This window comes from Fusarium oxysporum, chromosome 1 (genome assembly GCF_000149955.1).
Source record: "Fusarium oxysporum f. sp. lycopersici 4287 chromosome 1, whole genome shotgun sequence".
Classification (NCBI taxonomy): Eukaryota; Fungi; Ascomycota; class Sordariomycetes; order Hypocreales; family Nectriaceae; genus Fusarium; species Fusarium oxysporum.
Window position 1 is genome coordinate 2,467,871 of NC_030986.1, and position 14,650 is coordinate 2,482,520.

Sequence of the window (14,650 nt, forward strand, 5' to 3'; positions counted from 1 at the left end):
GGGGATCACTGCGCACGAACGTGTACCTATACCCTCTTTCCACCGCTACCAATTGCTTGCGCCAGAGCAGCTAGTTGGCTTACCTAATGATAGAGACCCACAAACTTTGTTTACTTCCCGCCAGCTCCACCTCTAACCAACGCGCTTGGGGTAGACCACTACAACTTCAGATACATTTCCAGCAATTTTTAGCACTTGTCTATAAACACATTCAGCGCTGACAATGACGATGGCTCCAGTAAATTCAAAAAAGCAGCTTGCTGAGTCCCCTCTCAAGAAGACCATGGTTAAACATGTTCCTCTGCACAGTGGAAGCCCTTCGGCGCAACCACGAAGCCCCATCAGAAAGCGAACGCCTGGTGCTATCACGATGCAACAAAAACAGGCTATGATCGATAACATGCAGCTCGAGAGTATGTGGTTGTTGATCTGTCACGAAGTACACCGCTGACGATCTCGTAGTTACAGAACGCGCTCGTCGATTAAGAGCCCAATATAATTACATGGCAACCACAGTTCGCTCCCGTATCGAAATGCGACTCAACCGCGTCCCCATGTCAATGAGAAACATCAAGATGGGAGACTTGCTACAGAAATTCATGGATCAGGAGCAACAACGAGCCGCGAAATCGGCCGCTATACGAAAACAAACAGCAACATGGGCAGCAAGCCCACCAAAGCAGATTCAATCGGCCGCAAATAATTTGAAGCCCGCGCCACGCACAAAGAAGCGCATGAGGTATGCGTAATATGAAACCTTGAATTCGTAAACTAATAAGGATCCAGTGATGCAATCTCAGGAGACAAAGAAAACGAGGTCGAGCATACCGAGACTGCTAAGAAGAGGGCTCGAGCTGCAACAACCACGGACGTGTCACATGCCCGATCAGGACAAATTTTGTCGCCAACATCCTCCAACTCGCGAATGGCAAATCGGCCTCCATCGCCTACTAAGTCTGGTATTGCACGACCAGCTTCACCACTGAAGCGTCCGGCTACAGCTTCTGGTATGCTGTCGAGCATGGTGGAGAAGGCAAAGGCGACGCGAGCTGGCGCTGGCGCTGGACGCAAGATGACGACAAACTCTACCGCAAGCTCAATGTCGACCAACAGCACTGCTGCCACCAGAAATAAGAAAGCAGTACCAGCAACAAGTACTACTTCAAGAGCGCCTACTTCTCGACCAGGTACACGAACAACGCGTAGATCTATTGCCAACAGTGAGTCCAGTGAGTCGAGCAATGGAACCGTGATAAGGAAGGGGCCCGCAGCCAAGAGTGCTCCGGTCAAAAGGGGGACAGCATCGCGTAAGGGGACGACAGGGGCAGTTCGCAAAACCACAGCGAAGAGCAACCCTTCAACTGCAAGCACAGGTACAGGACGAACTTTGCGAAAACGAGCATAGAACGAATATTGATAAAAGATGACACTGGGTCGTAATTGGTATATTGTTTGTCTCGATACATATTACAGGATCATGGGATAGGAGTTCAGGATCGAAGCGCATGGAGGTGCACTGGAATGCTCCATGTTACTTTATGATATTCTTTTGAAACTGTATATGCCCATGAGAAACACAGGAGCGCGAGTGTTTCCAAAAATACACTCTGGAATTTTCAATCACGAATGCCTTTTGGTATCTCCCAAACTTATGAACCGCCCTTCTTCTTCTTCTTGTCTTCAACAAGTTCAATATGATCCTCGGGGATCTGCTTGTACTTCTCAAGCAGGAACTCTTCCAACTCAACGCTAACATCACCCTGCACAACAATTTCTTCTCCGCCACCGGGGAGCTTAGTCACTGAAGAGCCTGTAGCAAACTTCTTGCCAAGATCTTTGGCGACCTATGGTATGTTCAGTATGGGGTGATCATCTGCTCAGCTAGGAAACACACCTTCTTGAGTTCCAAGTCAAATGATTCGAGTCCTATCACGGCCGTGACAAACTTCTTCTTGTTTCGCTCAATGCGCTTGATAGTGACAACACTCTTGGCTAACAGATCGGCGTGTTTTGCCTCAGCGGCTTCAGCCTTAGCGGTCTTCTTCTGTGCGTCCTTTGCGGCTCGTTTCTGGGCCTCGACGGATAGTGATGCGGTAGCAGCCTCGAGGGCCTCTATACGGCTCAGTGTCAACGCGTATCCACGTCTGGGGTATTTTGGACTTCGTACCTGCGGACCAGATCCTGTTGTAAAGCTCTGGTTCGTTCTTTTCTAGCCATTCCTGGCACTTCTTAACGGTTCCGCCATACTCGCAGTACTACTTGGCCGATTAATCAGTTTATGGAACTCTCTCGACGATGCGTAGATTCGTAAAGGAAGATTCTTACCTCGGGGGGTAGAGTGCAAACTGTGAGCAATGTTGTGTCAGCCATCGGTTCTTGCTCTGCATCATAATCAACCAAAAGTCGTTATAAAAGAACATACCGCCACAATACTTGACAATACGACCCTGGGGCTCGCCCTCAGGTTGCTCAACGTCAGCCATAGAGATCTCAAACTGTATGCTATAATAGTAAGTGTATACAAAGAGCTTGAAGCAAAAAAGAAAGGTTATGGTTGTATGGAAGCGATACGCGTTTCTCTGCTCGTGCTAGATTGATCTTGCTTAACCTATGGCGGGGTAAATTTCATGGAGGGGCACTTGGGCCTTGTCCCAAGGTGAGCCAAGGTGAGCCGGCCGAGGTGAGTAAGGTGAGTGAGGTAAGGCCAAGTACAGGACCTGGTTCACATAACCTATCTTCAGCGGGGCATGGTTGGGGCCTGAGGCAGCACATGCAATCTTGAAGGTCTACCTAGATCCACAAGTAAACCACAATACAAGACTCATCCATGCAACGCGATGTAACAAACGAGTACTACGCGTTGGTGATAATGTCGATAGGGTTGCATCGAAACTATATGCGCGCTTGCTACCGACGGCATCTCGGCCCCCACAACCAAGAGGGAACGGATGCTTACCGAACCAACATCATGAGCTTCCTGGAGATCGTCGTGAAGTCGACCATGACGTACGTCACTTGTATCATCCCCATAAGTTACTTGTTCCATATTTTGAGGGCTTTTGGGTCGCAAAATATCAAACAATCACCTCATATCTCGGCGGTTGCCTCATCTCGCAACGTTTGATCGATCAAACCATGGCCTGCCAAGCTGGCCATCCTCATTTCATCTTGAACTATCTACGGCCAGTGATCTGTCCAAACGAGGCTACACTCATTCAATGACATCCGAGTTGTTCGGAAATCGCTCCTTTCGGCCAGCTCTGTTGCATGACTTGTATCAATCGAGCGACCTCATGGCCTCTTTGTTCATGCGCTCGGGCAGTGCTATCACAAAATGTTTCTGCATTCAAGCAACCCGAGAGACGCAGGCCAAGAGGTAGTTAGCCGCCGAAGAAACAACTTTACGGCTAATTGGCCCTACAGCGGTAATAATGGACCAATAGTCTCTCACGCCTGTAACTGTCATCACAACTTTCGCGCGCGCAACAGGTTCTACCCCTGTTAATCGCTGTCAGCCAAAAATAGAAATCCACGATTATGCTTCCTATTGGCTATTTGGATATATTAGTTGTTCGATAGCGGGGATCAACCGACCTAGTGGCCGGGAATGGATGCTACCTTGATGCAACCTCTTCTCGTCTTGTCTACCGCCAACAAACTTCACATAGCTCTCGCAGCCTTGTGTGCCAGTCAGGTTCTTCAGCAGGATATTGGCGCTCTCAGGCCCCGCCTCCACCACGCTTCATGAGCGGCACGCTACCATGTCTGTCGACGTATCGGCCCACCTAGACGTGGAGTTGGGATGTGCTACTGCAAGTGCGTGCCGCCCAACTCATTCTAAGCCCACACTTCGGATAGCCGCTCCAGCGAGCATTGGTGATTCTGGACCAGTCCTCGGGCTTTAAGACTATGACAGTCCCCCGGCCAGGAGTCTGGCCCCCTTCTTCCGCATTCTCTTCTTTCCGTCTTCAGCCTTCCGTGCTGTGTCACTTCGCAGATCTGCATAGAGGCTTCGTTGATCGAGGCATCCTGTCGTTTTCACACACTTAATACTGACGCCGGCCGTCGACCAAATCTTACTATAACGACTAATACATAGCCTTCTTGTTGCGTTGAGCCCCCGGGCAGGAGTCAGGTATCGGGAATAACTGACAGATACGCAACATGGCTGATACACAAAACCGATACTACCCCCTGGACTCTTCGCTGGCCCGGAAGCACAGGGGGAGACTTAATCCTATAATTGAGGAGGATAGCGATGATGGTATGGTTCAAAATGGAGGTCGCAGGACGAGACGCGCTGGCAATGCCCAACTCAAGATTGAGGCATGGTTAACACCGATGAGCGACCACTTCCCTACACCACGAGGAATGAACTATCTTTCAGCTCCTATTCTCCCATCGTCACCTTCAACCGACTCGGCTGCGGACACTTCACCAACCACCTCCAGCAACCCCTGGAATCGCCATAGTGTCGCCACCGAGGCCACGGAGTTTGAGGATCTCTACGATGTGACTGATGATGAAGAGGATATGCTTAAGCGAAAAGCGTCTGCTAGGTCGAGGCAGGTCCTGACCAAGCAACCAACTCCGCTCGTCATTCCAGCAACACGCGATAACTCTGTTGAGACGTGGTCTGCTGTGGACAACATGAAGAAGTCGATGACTTCTCCAGTCCCTCTGACCCCTTCTGTCAAACTGACCATGTCACCTGCTCAGATGGAGTTCATGCATGAGCAACATGCAGCAGAGACACCAACCATGTCAGCTCCCCCATCCTTGGATGGGAGTTTGACTTCTGAGCAGCTCGCGGCTATGAGCGCCCCGCCCACACCCATAATCGGTAATGAGGATTCAAACGCCGAAGATGCTTGGGCTGGCGTTCAACTACAACCCGGCGCTCTTGCTACCCTCCACGCCCTTGCTAGTGGCGAGGAGAACCTTCATGAACAGCCATCTCAAGTTCTTGAGGTACCTGAACAAAATTCTGCCCAGCCAGCTGTCGAGATGCGACAACAACCACTGCGACTCATCACCAGCTTCCAGTCGCAGCCAGCTATCAGCAGAGCCTTCTCTCCCAACCCTAACCGTCAGTCTCTTGCAGACTTGACAAAGCTTGATATTCCATCTCCAGGTGGCTTCTTCTCCGGTCTATCTCCCCGAAGCCGAAACACATGGCACATGCCCTCCAAGTCCCCCGAGGACATGCCGCCACCTACGTCCACCACCGCTGAACAGTTCTACCGATGTCCCTGGAACATGGATGCTTCGGTTCCCCCTGTCCCTAAGCGTAAGGAACTCGTCGAGGACTTTTATCGTAGTGTTAGGTTTACACCCGCCCCCACTGGGCCCATCGTTGAGCAAGTCGTTGAGCTCAAGGAGGAGGATGACTTCTCGGACGACATGCCCACTGCTCGACCCGTTTTTGAACACAAGACTGCTCCTTCTACTGTCGAGTCCGCCAATGCCCCAGCTTCACCTCAGGCTGAGGATGCTCCCACCGAGATTGTGGTCGACTACGATCCTGAGTATGCTCGCAAGCAACAAAAGGAGGCTCTCTCCCATTTTGATCGCACTGAGCTTTGGCTCATGGCCCAACGATCTTACCTTCGTGGTGTACAAGATGAGTCAACCGAGGACGATGGTGGGCTCAACACTATCACTGAGGAGGCTGAGGAGGAAATTGAAGCTCCTCAAATTCAAACCGAACTTCCTCCTCTCAAGGTTCAGCCCGAAACTTCCATTGTTCCTGTCAAGAAGAGCGTTCGTTTCTCCAACCTTGTCTCAACTTCTGATCACCCCAAGCGCCTGCCTTCCATGCTCGTCCGCCGCGAGTCTGCCTACTATCGGGCATTCCAAGACTATATCATCCGCATCCAGCGCCAGGATGTGTTTGTCCACCAGCTAGCTCGATTTGAGGCTATCCAGGCTCAGCGCGTTTCCCTTAAGGAGTCTCACCGCAACCAGCTTCTCGGCAAGTACCAGCTCAGCGTCGTTCCCCAGTCCGCCAAGAAGAGACTCAGCGCCAATGTTGCTCGTGGCGATGATAACATCATTGACGACCCTGAGAAGCTCCGCCGAGAGAAGGAAGTTGAGGCCATGAACCAGATGACCGTTGCTGCGTGGCATGTTGCCGCCATGAAGATGCTTAACGGTGGTCGCCTCATCTCTGCTCCAGTGACCAAACGACTTGCTCGTCTTTCTCGCGCAGCCCCTGGACATGGCGGCACTACTCGTGAGCGCGCTAGAGTCCTTGACTTGGGCGGGCAGACTACCTGCGACTGGGCGTGGCACTGCGCGCTCCAGTTCCCCAACACTAAGGTCTACACTGTCACCACCAAGTCCATTCGTCAACTTTCCAACTGCAATGTCCGTGGTCCCCCCAACCATCGACAAGTTGCTGTTGAGAAGTTTTCTCGCCTCCCCTTCTCAGACAACCAATTCGATCTCATTTCTGCCCGGGAGCTTCACAGCATCCTCAAGCTTTTTGGTGAGAACGGGGAAGACGAGTGGGACACCTGTCTCAAGGAGTGCATGCGCGTTCTCAAGCCTGGTGGCTATCTTGACTTCTCACTCTTGGATTCAGACATCATCAACGCTGGTCCCGTTGGACTGGCAAAGAGCGTTGAGTTCGGCTTTGCCCTCAAGACTCTTGGTTATGACCCTAACCCTACCAAGCTTTGGCTTGGTCGCCTGGCCCGTGCCGGCTTCCAAGACACTCGCCGCATCTGGATGTGTCTACCCATGGGTGCCAGGCGAAACATGTTCAAGCCTCCTACCCCTCCTTTGAAGGATAGCCCTAATGGCCAGGATGTCAAGACCTGCCAGATGGACGCCATGGTTATGGGAAGCAGTGATGATATTGCTAGCGCTTGCAGCATTGCTGGCGGCTGGAACTGGGAGCGATGGCTCCTTCGCTGTGAGATGGAGAAGGTTGCTGGTGAGCTCCGACTCGCCGATACTACTACTACTGGAACTGCCATGGAGGAGGCTGGCAAGTGTCTGGATGGCGTTGCTGCCGTTTTCGAGGAGGGCCGAAACTGCAAATCCGGCTTCCGAATGCTCAGCGGTTATGCTCAGAAGCCCAAGGCTGGTACTGAGACCATCAAGATTGCTCTCTGTGAGTGATCTGTTAAATATTGAAGATTCTCCTTTGTCAACTCGCACTCGCTCGACACTTTTCATACATAGATGAAGATTTATTTTTTGGGATTGGATATAGGAAGGGACACAATAACTAAGTATGAGAGACGATGTTTGGATGCGTGATGGTTTCACGCGTAATGGCGGGTGGTTAGGTTAGGTTAGGTTGCATGTGCTTGGCGAATGGGGTTTGGATATATCATGCTATGTGCTTACAGATACCATTGTAAATAGTACAGAACATGGTGTTCGGATCCTACTTGACGGAATAAAGGTTTTCTTTTGTATGAAGATTATTTGAACAGGAATAAAAATATCGATAGGACCAAACACAAGTTAATTATACAGCTCAAAACCAAAAACGCAGTGTTACTCATTAAGTCAGGTCAACATTGAAAGTGTATGAGATTGGTCTTACGAGATAACGATATATTAGCCTTAGTCAAGAAGAGATCTCTTGGTGTAACTGCTGGGTAGTTTATATAACAAAATAAAAACGAAGCATCCGTCGTATCCTAAACTTGTATTAAATCTAAGAAATAACTTAAGATATATTATTCATGAGTATTTGGCACAGTATGTGATTGCTTACATTAAATCATGTTTTAAAGAAAGCTTTATTAATATGCTGACTACGCCTTTGGCCCAGTTGATGTACTGCTACACTAGTATTATGAATCCTGAATAAGATATCAAAGATCAATTCTCATTAAGCATGTCATATAATGGATGGATGCTGATGAAGTTATTTGCGGCCGCATACTCTTACTATGATTCAGGGTAGGCCACAATTTCCAATCAACATAGGTACCTAAGCTAAGTACGATGTAGGTAGCGACAGACTGAGTGGTGCAATGCACTTTAAAATAAACCAGATGAAAATGATTACATAGAGTACCTAGCCAGACATAGTGCATGAATAAATAACATTCTATTATCGACAACCATTTTGCTGCCCACTTGTCTATTGCTATTCTGATGCACTCTGATTTAGACCACTAAGGCCAGAAGCAAATGGATGTTGTTCTAGAAAGGGAAAGGCCGGGCAAAAAACGGGGACCCACATCAGCCGACAGCTTCAATCGAGTAGCTTCATGGCCATCATTGACGACTACACGGACGCCTAAAACCATCACCACCAAAGTCGGTCGACATATCACATCGGTTCGATCCGTCCACGCTCGCTCCGAAAATAAACATTCACAATGTCGAACAACAACTGGCAGGAGGAAGCTATGCGCCGCCTTCGACAGATGCAGCAGGCCCGTGGTGGTGTTGGAGGAGGTGGCCCTCAGATGCCTCGAGCAGCCGGTGGTGCCCTCTTCGGCGGTCTGCTACTCGCTGGTGGTGCTCTGTTCCTGTCAAACTCCCTATTCAACGTCGATGGTGGTCACAGAGCCATCAAGTACCAGAGGCTAACTGGTGTGAGCAAGGAGATTTACAATGAAGGTGCGAGAAAACGAACTTCGGAGGATTCGGCTCAGACACTTACTTGGGCAAACAGGAACGCACATCAACATCCCTTGGTTTGAGACACCAATTGTGTACGATGTCCGAGCAAAGCCACGCAATGTTGCGTCTTTGACCGGAACCAAGGATCTGCAGATGGTCAACATCACCTGCCGTGTGCTCTCTCGCCCACAGATTGATGCTCTGCCTCAGATCTACCGTACACTAGGCACCGACTACGACGAGCGCGTGTTGCCGTCTATTGTCAATGAGGTTCTCAAGAGTGTTGTTGCCCAATTCAACGCCAGCCAGCTCATCACGCAGCGAGAGAACGTTGCCAGACTGGTTCGAGAGAACCTTGCTCGACGAGCTGCTCGATTCAACATTCTCCTCGACGACGTATCTCTAACTGTAAGAAAATAATCGCATACTTGAACAAGAGCATTTGACTGACATCCCGCAGCACCTTGCCTTCTCTCCCGAATTCACAGCTGCCGTCGAGGCTAAGCAGGTTGCCCAGCAAGAGGCGCAACGAGCTGCTTTCATCGTCGACAAGGCTCGACAGGAAAAGCAGGCCATGGTTGTCAAGGCGCAGGGTGAGGCTCGCTCTGCTGAACTGATTGGTGAGGCCATCAAGAAGAACAAGGCCTACGTTGAGCTCAAGAAGATCGAGAACGCTCGGCAGATTGCTGCTCAGCTCCAAGAAGCTGGCTCTAAGAACAGACTCATGCTTGACTCTGAGGGCCTGGGCCTCAATGTCTTCGACAGTAATGACAAGAACTGATCGGATGATATGGACGGACGAGCCGTGAACGAGGAGAGGTGCTTATGGATTTAATGAACTCTCCACTGTATGTCTACCGAAAGGGTTGTACTATTAGGAATAATGAGGTAGAAAAAGCCAAACTACCAATTCTGCTCTGCTGCAAACGATTTCATAAAATTTGGCCTCAATTCAAGAACGACAAGAGTGAACCACTACGGATGCAAACGACGCGAAACAGTAGTTGAGTCTCAAAACTCGGCTCTTGACACATAGACATGAGCAAATAGGTAAATATTGGATCTTCAATCTTAGCAAGATCGTATTCGCTAAAGCCTCTAACCATCATGAGCTGCAGAACTCACAATAGGTACTAGGTAGGCATATCGTCGAGGTAGGCAACAGCTCCAGTCACTGCAAGGGTCGCCCCTCCCCCTCCGTCAGTGTTAGCCCATAACCCCACCATGAATCAATCTAGCTCAGTCAGCCCAACAGCCGCCAATGCTTTGACCTTCACATCAGCCTCGCATACTTGAAACCTCCACGACGCTCTTTTCTTTGCTCTTTGCAAACTCTTGTAAAAGCTCTCGAGAACACAACACCCCGGTTCTTCACTACAGCCGCCAAAATGTTGATCAAGTACGTCACATGCCGGAATTTCGACGTCATGCTGGCAAACATGGGAGCAAACTAACACTGCGATAACTAGGGTCCGCACATTGACCGGCAAGGAGATCGAGCTGGATATTGAGTCGGACTACAAGGTAAATCTCGAAAGGCGGCAGACAATAGAAGTGGAGAGATCTCAGCTGACCGCTTGTAGGTCTCCCAGATCAAGGAAAAGGTCGAGGAGAAGGAGGGTATCCCGCCCGTTCAACAGCGACTTATCCATGGCGGCAAGCAAATGTATGTTCTCATACAAACTTTTCATGTCTTTCAGTATACTAACGCACCCTGTCTAGGACCGACGACAAGACCGCTGCCGAATACAACCTCTCCGCCGGTGACACTCTCCATCTCGTTCTCGCCCTTAGAGGAGGACGATGGATGGCATAAATACATCGAACGAATATTTGAGCGAACATAGTGGACCTCATCCCGACCTAACGAGTTCGCCGCTCGACAACCGAGGATGACGAGGGATGATTATACTAGGTGGAATGACTGAGCACAGTACAAGAGCTGTTGAACCCACGGGATCATGATGTCGAGCCAGCTGGAGCAGTCATGCGCGAACACTGCTGCTAGTATCAAACACTTTCAGGAGACACGGTGATAATACCAAAACATACGATAAAGTTATTCTCATTGAAGCATCCCGTTTTAACAAGCCTGGCTATGCTCATATTTCGCCTGTCGTCTTATTGCTATCATACACATCACAAATTGGTATATGCGCCAACCTCGATATTCCATTCTATTCCTAATCTAATTACACGATTTATGGACTATTAGTCCGTTATCATTGTTGTCACTCGCTTATCGCCGTTTGGTTCCCTTGCTATGGCCCGTTATACACTGTACTCCTGTAATGCAATGGGGTTGGAAATTGCCCCTCAAATAAACCTCCCGACAAACCGTGCCAAACATATATATATGTATAAAAAGAATTGTTTGTTTGGATCTCAAGCTCTTTTCTTAGGCTTCATGAAGACATCCGTAGCCTTGCGCTTGCGTGGTCCGATGCCCAGATTAGGTCGTGTATTTGTGAGACGTGTAGGTGAAGACTGTTCGGCTGGCTCGGGAGAAAGAGATATTTGTTTCTGTTGAGGGGTAGGAGATAGCGACTTTCCAGCTGAAGCGGTCACTCTGGGCCGTGAAGATGTTGTAGTTTGAGGCTTAGGACCTTTATAGCTGTTGGATAGAAGACCAGTGCGTTTGACGTTGCTTGTAGAGTCGCTGTGGCCAGCAGCAGGCTTCTTCAGAGGAGACGAAGATACCTGAGACGAAGCCTTTCGACGGGGTACCGGCTGTTCATCGTCAAACAGATCATCCCCATCTTCAGAATCAGAGTCCGAGATGTATTGCGCCCGTGCCTCATGGGTTTCAACTACATCAGAGACTGTTGGCTTCGGTGGAGGAGGGGGCGGAGGTCGGATTGTTGGCTTGGCGGCTCTCTGATAGTCGTTCACCATAGCTGCAGGCGCCTTGCGGAGTTTTGTGATAGCATTTGATGCTTGTGTTGGCCTTGACAATGCGCCGTGGATACTGGCAATCTCCTTCGTCTCTCGTCGTACTTTGCGCATGACGCTTGCACCATTGTGAGTCTTGGTACGGCTTCCCCTGTTGAAAGCGAGCGTGCTGCCATTGGGGTCTCGCGCACCAAATCCCCAAGCCTTCTTTGGACCGACTCTGCCTCCTCGGGGCAGAAGTCTTCTGTCATCGACAATCTTGCTGGTGTTCTTCTCCTTGTCCTCCTTGAGTCCCATGAGAGCATTCTTGAGCTTCGCCTCACTTTCCAAGAGGGCCTTCTGGTGATCTGACTTGTATTTCTCATAGACGCGATACCATTTAGTTGGGTTTGGTGGTTTATATGCCTTTTGCTTGACTTCCATAGGAAACTCATGCTTGATAAGCTTCAGCCATACCTCACCTGTCTCGCCCTGGATTTGAGGCGAGTTCAGTTCGATAGTTCGTAGTTGTTTCGCGTTATCGATCTTGAGGAGAAGGAGGCGGACGGCTTTATAAGGAAGATAGTCGCCAACACTGTCGAGTTCGCGGATGTTTTTGATGCATGCCGCAGTGGCAAGTTCCAACAGAGACTTGGGTGGCATCTTGAAGCTCGGGTTAACGTGTCGAAAGTTCGTTCATGTGTTTCGTAAGTTTATGCGATCGGTATGGTGTTTATATGGGGAGATATGCGGAGTGTTCCGTGATAATTATAGCGACGCCTGAATAGCAGTGGTACAGTTGAGGAGTAAGACGGATTAAGGCAGGGTTATATAAGGTAAGGTGGGCGGCACAGTGGAAGAAAGAAGAGTGATTAAGTGTTAAGCCCCTTGGAAAGGCAGCCAAGCATTGCTATAAAGAAAGCGACAGCATCGTAAATGTGTGATGTTCCGAGAGAGTTGAGATCTTGAAAGGGTACTCGAATGTCAAGGGAAGCCTTTGTAGTATAGGTAGGTCTGAGCCACGACGTAGTTGTCAGGGATGTGATAGGTGAGGAATCCGTTGGCAGCTGGGGCATATAGGCTTTGCCTCATCGGATTAGCGTGAAAGTAGGCTGGCCGATCCGCAAGACACTTACGGATACTCACTGGCATAAAGAACATAGAACTTACTATTAATTGGAGTGTGCCTGCCATTAGATTAAATTCCATTCGCGGCTGCTGTTCCTATGCACACAATGAGTAACTAACGGCAGCTTCAGTTGTAGGCTTTACCGTGCGAGCTGATGGATAAAATACATACTAACAAAGGCGATTCTGTCCCATGATCCAATCAGAGCTCCACACCTTTATACCAATACCGTGTACCTATCTGCGTTTTAGTACTGTACTAAGCATGAGAAAGGCTCACCATGAGCGTGCCTGGGTCTCCACTCAAAGACATCATTCACGAGCTGATAGCCATTCCCTGGGGCGCGCGAATCAACAAAGCGCATACAAAGTTCCTCTTCCCTATACAGAGGAATCCTAAACTTTGGATAAACTTACATATCCTAAACATTTCTCGCCCAGTATCTACCTAAGGTCCCCCGAGTTGTTGCATCTCCAGGTATTCCTCGTCCTGCACAACTTCGATCAGCATCATGGCCGATTCCTTCATCAAGCAGGAGCCCTTCATCAAACCCGATCCTGAGGCATCTGGTTCTCCTGCGCAAGTCGACGAAGAAGATCTGTATGAAGATGCCGGCGACCTCGAATTCTACGAAAAAAACGCTGGCGCTTTCGAGCAACTCTACCTCGCGCGCGTTCCTCGATACATGTGGGAAGCTTGGTCTAAATTGACGGAGCGACTCGGCGACGACGACGAGATTCAAATTGGCACTCTGCGAACATGGAATGAACAAAAGCCGGATGGCAGCCTAGACGTATGCATACCTGATAAGACGTCATGGCACCATACTGACATGCATAGACCAAACTTCGCATGCTTCTCTCCGCCAACTGCCCAGAGCATCAGGTGCTGCCTCGCGAATATGACCTAGTGGTCCAAGAACACAACGTTAGCAACCACTTCATTTTCAGCGAGGAGGATTTGCCCGGTTTCAAGGCGCGAAGCAAGGCGCGACAAGAGGCTGCTGATGCTGGCATCCCTGCCTCATTGTTGAGGCAGAAACAAGGCAACAGCAACGGACCAGAACGTCCGAGCTACGACCGTAGGAGCCGATATCAACCATACTATCGAAAAGCTGTCCCGAGTAAGCTTGGTTTCGCATAGCCGTGCCACGAATAAGTGCTAACACAGCATCCCAGAAAAGACAAAGATCTTTGGCAAGATTCACTATGATGTTCGTGTTGAACCCCACGGCAAAGATGAGGAAGAGCGGGTGCTTCAGCAGAAGATTCTGGATGCAGAGGCGAACAAATCCAAGGTCCAAATCATCAGTCGACACGCAGCTTCAGCCGTAGTGAACCCTGGAACTACCCGCGCAGCCGAATTTGGAGACAGCTTCATCGTACGTTTTGTTCCCGTACAGTCTTTCACTCTCGGTTATGTTAACAAACGTCCTAGAAAAATATTGCTGCCACAGCCAAGCCAAAGAAGGGCGAGGTGTTCAAGGCAGCTCGTATTCCAGAGAACCAGCTTCTGGATCTCATCTTCGAGTGTTTCCGCCAGTATCAGTATTGGTCAGTGAAGGCTTTGCGACAAAAGCTTCAACAGCCCGAACAATACCTTCGACAGGTGCTCGAGAAGATTGCTGTTCTCAACAAGAGTGGCCGGTTTGCCAACCAGTATTGCCTGAGCGATGCCTACCGCGACAAGGGTGGCGCAGAGGCCCAGGAGGCTGCTGCTGAACCTGTTGATGACGACGAGGACGATGCGGAGATGGAGGATGTGTTGCCCGTCTCCTAGTATCAGCATCGACGGACCTCTTAGAAGAGGACAAAAAGGGGCAAGATTTCACTTCAAGGATAACGAACGGAGGATATCATTTAATGTGGTGTTCGAAGGATTCAGGGTAGGGTTTTTAGAGCGGCGATACCCTTCTAGTCTTATAGATTACCAGTTGTAGTCAACCATCTAGCGAAATGCTTTGAGAGCCGTGATTCGCTCGTCAACTGAAACCATCTTTATTTTATCCGGTCTGAGATCGAACTTGGACTCTAGAATTCTTGGCTGGGCTACTCT

At 49.6% G+C, this 14,650-nt stretch overlaps 7 protein-coding genes across 8 annotated transcripts; 5 read left to right on the forward strand and 2 right to left on the reverse strand.

Moving 5' to 3' along the window:
* The first annotated feature begins 134 nt into the window (after window positions 1–134).
* On the forward strand, window positions 135–1,675 carry FOXG_00267 (uncharacterized protein). Its single transcript, XM_018376503.1, has 3 exons — window positions 135–413; window positions 463–739; window positions 787–1,675. The coding sequence occupies exons 1-3, from the start codon at window positions 224–226 to the stop codon at window positions 1,403–1,405; spliced, it is 1,086 nt and encodes a 361-aa protein (XP_018232088.1). The 5' UTR covers window positions 135–223; the 3' UTR covers window positions 1,406–1,675.
* Window positions 159–2,996, reverse strand: FOXG_00268 (uncharacterized protein). Of its 2 annotated transcripts, XM_018376504.1 has the most exons (5): window positions 2,423–2,996; window positions 2,326–2,345; window positions 2,168–2,255; window positions 1,895–2,112; window positions 159–1,844 (listed from the first exon to the last, which is right to left on the reverse strand). In XM_018376504.1, the coding sequence occupies exons 1-5, from the start codon at window positions 2,481–2,483 to the stop codon at window positions 1,650–1,652; spliced, it is 582 nt and encodes a 193-aa protein (XP_018232089.1). In that variant the 5' UTR covers window positions 2,484–2,996; the 3' UTR covers window positions 159–1,649. The 2 variants fall into 2 exon arrangements, with proteins under 2 accessions (XP_018232089.1, XP_018232090.1); XM_018376505.1 differs by lacking the exon at window positions 2,423–2,996 and having other exon boundaries at window positions 2,326–2,392.
* Window positions 2,997–3,631: 635 nt separating this feature from the next.
* FOXG_00269 (uncharacterized protein) lies at window positions 3,632–7,689 on the forward strand. The gene has a single exon (XM_018376506.1). The coding sequence runs from the start codon at window positions 4,165–4,167 to the stop codon at window positions 7,126–7,128; it is 2,964 nt and encodes a 987-aa protein (XP_018232091.1). The 5' UTR covers window positions 3,632–4,164; the 3' UTR covers window positions 7,129–7,689.
* A 511-nt stretch (window positions 7,690–8,200) lies between these two features.
* On the forward strand, window positions 8,201–9,656 carry FOXG_00270 (uncharacterized protein). The gene is made up of 3 exons (XM_018376507.1): window positions 8,201–8,592; window positions 8,648–9,003; window positions 9,056–9,656. The coding sequence occupies exons 1-3, from the start codon at window positions 8,349–8,351 to the stop codon at window positions 9,374–9,376; spliced, it is 921 nt and encodes a 306-aa protein (XP_018232092.1). The 5' UTR covers window positions 8,201–8,348; the 3' UTR covers window positions 9,377–9,656.
* Window positions 9,657–9,983: 327 nt separating this feature from the next.
* Window positions 9,984–10,411, forward strand: FOXG_00271 (NEDD8; the record flags this gene model as incomplete). The annotated part of the gene is made up of 4 exons (XM_018376508.1): window positions 9,984–9,994; window positions 10,065–10,119; window positions 10,179–10,261; window positions 10,318–10,411. The coding sequence occupies 4 exons, from the start codon at window positions 9,984–9,986 to the stop codon at window positions 10,409–10,411; spliced, it is 243 nt and encodes an 80-aa protein (XP_018232093.1).
* A 245-nt stretch (window positions 10,412–10,656) lies between these two features.
* On the reverse strand, window positions 10,657–12,543 carry FOXG_00272 (uncharacterized protein). Its single transcript, XM_018376509.1, has one exon. It carries the CDS (start codon window positions 12,127–12,129, stop codon window positions 10,981–10,983), a length of 1,149 nt encoding a protein of 382 aa, XP_018232094.1. The 5' UTR covers window positions 12,130–12,543; the 3' UTR covers window positions 10,657–10,980.
* Window positions 12,544–12,891: 348 nt separating this feature from the next.
* FOXG_00273 (transcription initiation factor TFIIF subunit beta) lies at window positions 12,892–14,612 on the forward strand. The gene is made up of 4 exons (XM_018376510.1): window positions 12,892–13,388; window positions 13,436–13,718; window positions 13,774–13,976; window positions 14,033–14,612. Exons 1-4 carry the CDS (start codon window positions 13,107–13,109, stop codon window positions 14,372–14,374), a joined length of 1,110 nt encoding a protein of 369 aa, XP_018232095.1. The 5' UTR covers window positions 12,892–13,106; the 3' UTR covers window positions 14,375–14,612.
* Window positions 14,613–14,650: the final 38 nt, after the last annotated feature.

Excerpts from the sequence above, each read along its gene's own strand:
- FOXG_00273 (XM_018376510.1), top strand. The coding sequence starts at position 13,107 with ATGGCCGATTCCTTCATCAAGCAGGAGCCCTTCATCAAACCCGATCCT. Across the intron at positions 13,719-13,773 it reads CTATCGAAAAGCTGTCCCGA|AAAAGACAAAGATCTTTGGC; the intron begins GTAAGCTTGGTT and ends ACAGCATCCCAG. Across the intron at positions 13,977-14,032 it reads AATTTGGAGACAGCTTCATC|AAAAATATTGCTGCCACAGC; the intron begins GTACGTTTTGTT and ends CAAACGTCCTAG.
- FOXG_00269 (XM_018376506.1), top strand. The coding sequence starts at position 4,165 with ATGGCTGATACACAAAACCGATACTACCCCCTGGACTCTTCGCTGGCC.
- FOXG_00268 (XM_018376504.1), bottom strand. The coding sequence starts at position 2,483 with ATGGCTGACGTTGAGCAACCTGAGGGCGAGCCCCAGGGTCGTATTGTC. Across the intron at positions 2,346-2,422 it reads TATTGTCAAGTATTGTGGCG|TTTGCACTCTACCCCCCGAG; the intron begins GTATGTTCTTTT and ends CATTGCTCACAG. Across the intron at positions 2,113-2,167 it reads CAACAGGATCTGGTCCGCAG|AGGCCCTCGAGGCTGCTACC; the intron begins GTACGAAGTCCA and ends TGAGCCGTATAG.
- FOXG_00270 (XM_018376507.1), top strand. The coding sequence starts at position 8,349 with ATGTCGAACAACAACTGGCAGGAGGAAGCTATGCGCCGCCTTCGACAG. Across the intron at positions 8,593-8,647 it reads CAAGGAGATTTACAATGAAG|GAACGCACATCAACATCCCT; the intron begins GTGCGAGAAAAC and ends TTGGGCAAACAG. Across the intron at positions 9,004-9,055 it reads TCGACGACGTATCTCTAACT|CACCTTGCCTTCTCTCCCGA; the intron begins GTAAGAAAATAA and ends GACATCCCGCAG.
- FOXG_00272 (XM_018376509.1), bottom strand. The coding sequence starts at position 12,129 with ATGCCACCCAAGTCTCTGTTGGAACTTGCCACTGCGGCATGCATCAAA.
- FOXG_00267 (XM_018376503.1), top strand. The coding sequence starts at position 224 with ATGACGATGGCTCCAGTAAATTCAAAAAAGCAGCTTGCTGAGTCCCCT. Across the intron at positions 414-462 it reads CGATAACATGCAGCTCGAGA|TTACAGAACGCGCTCGTCGA; the intron begins GTATGTGGTTGT and ends ACGATCTCGTAG. Across the intron at positions 740-786 it reads CGCACAAAGAAGCGCATGAG|TGATGCAATCTCAGGAGACA; the intron begins GTATGCGTAATA and ends ATAAGGATCCAG.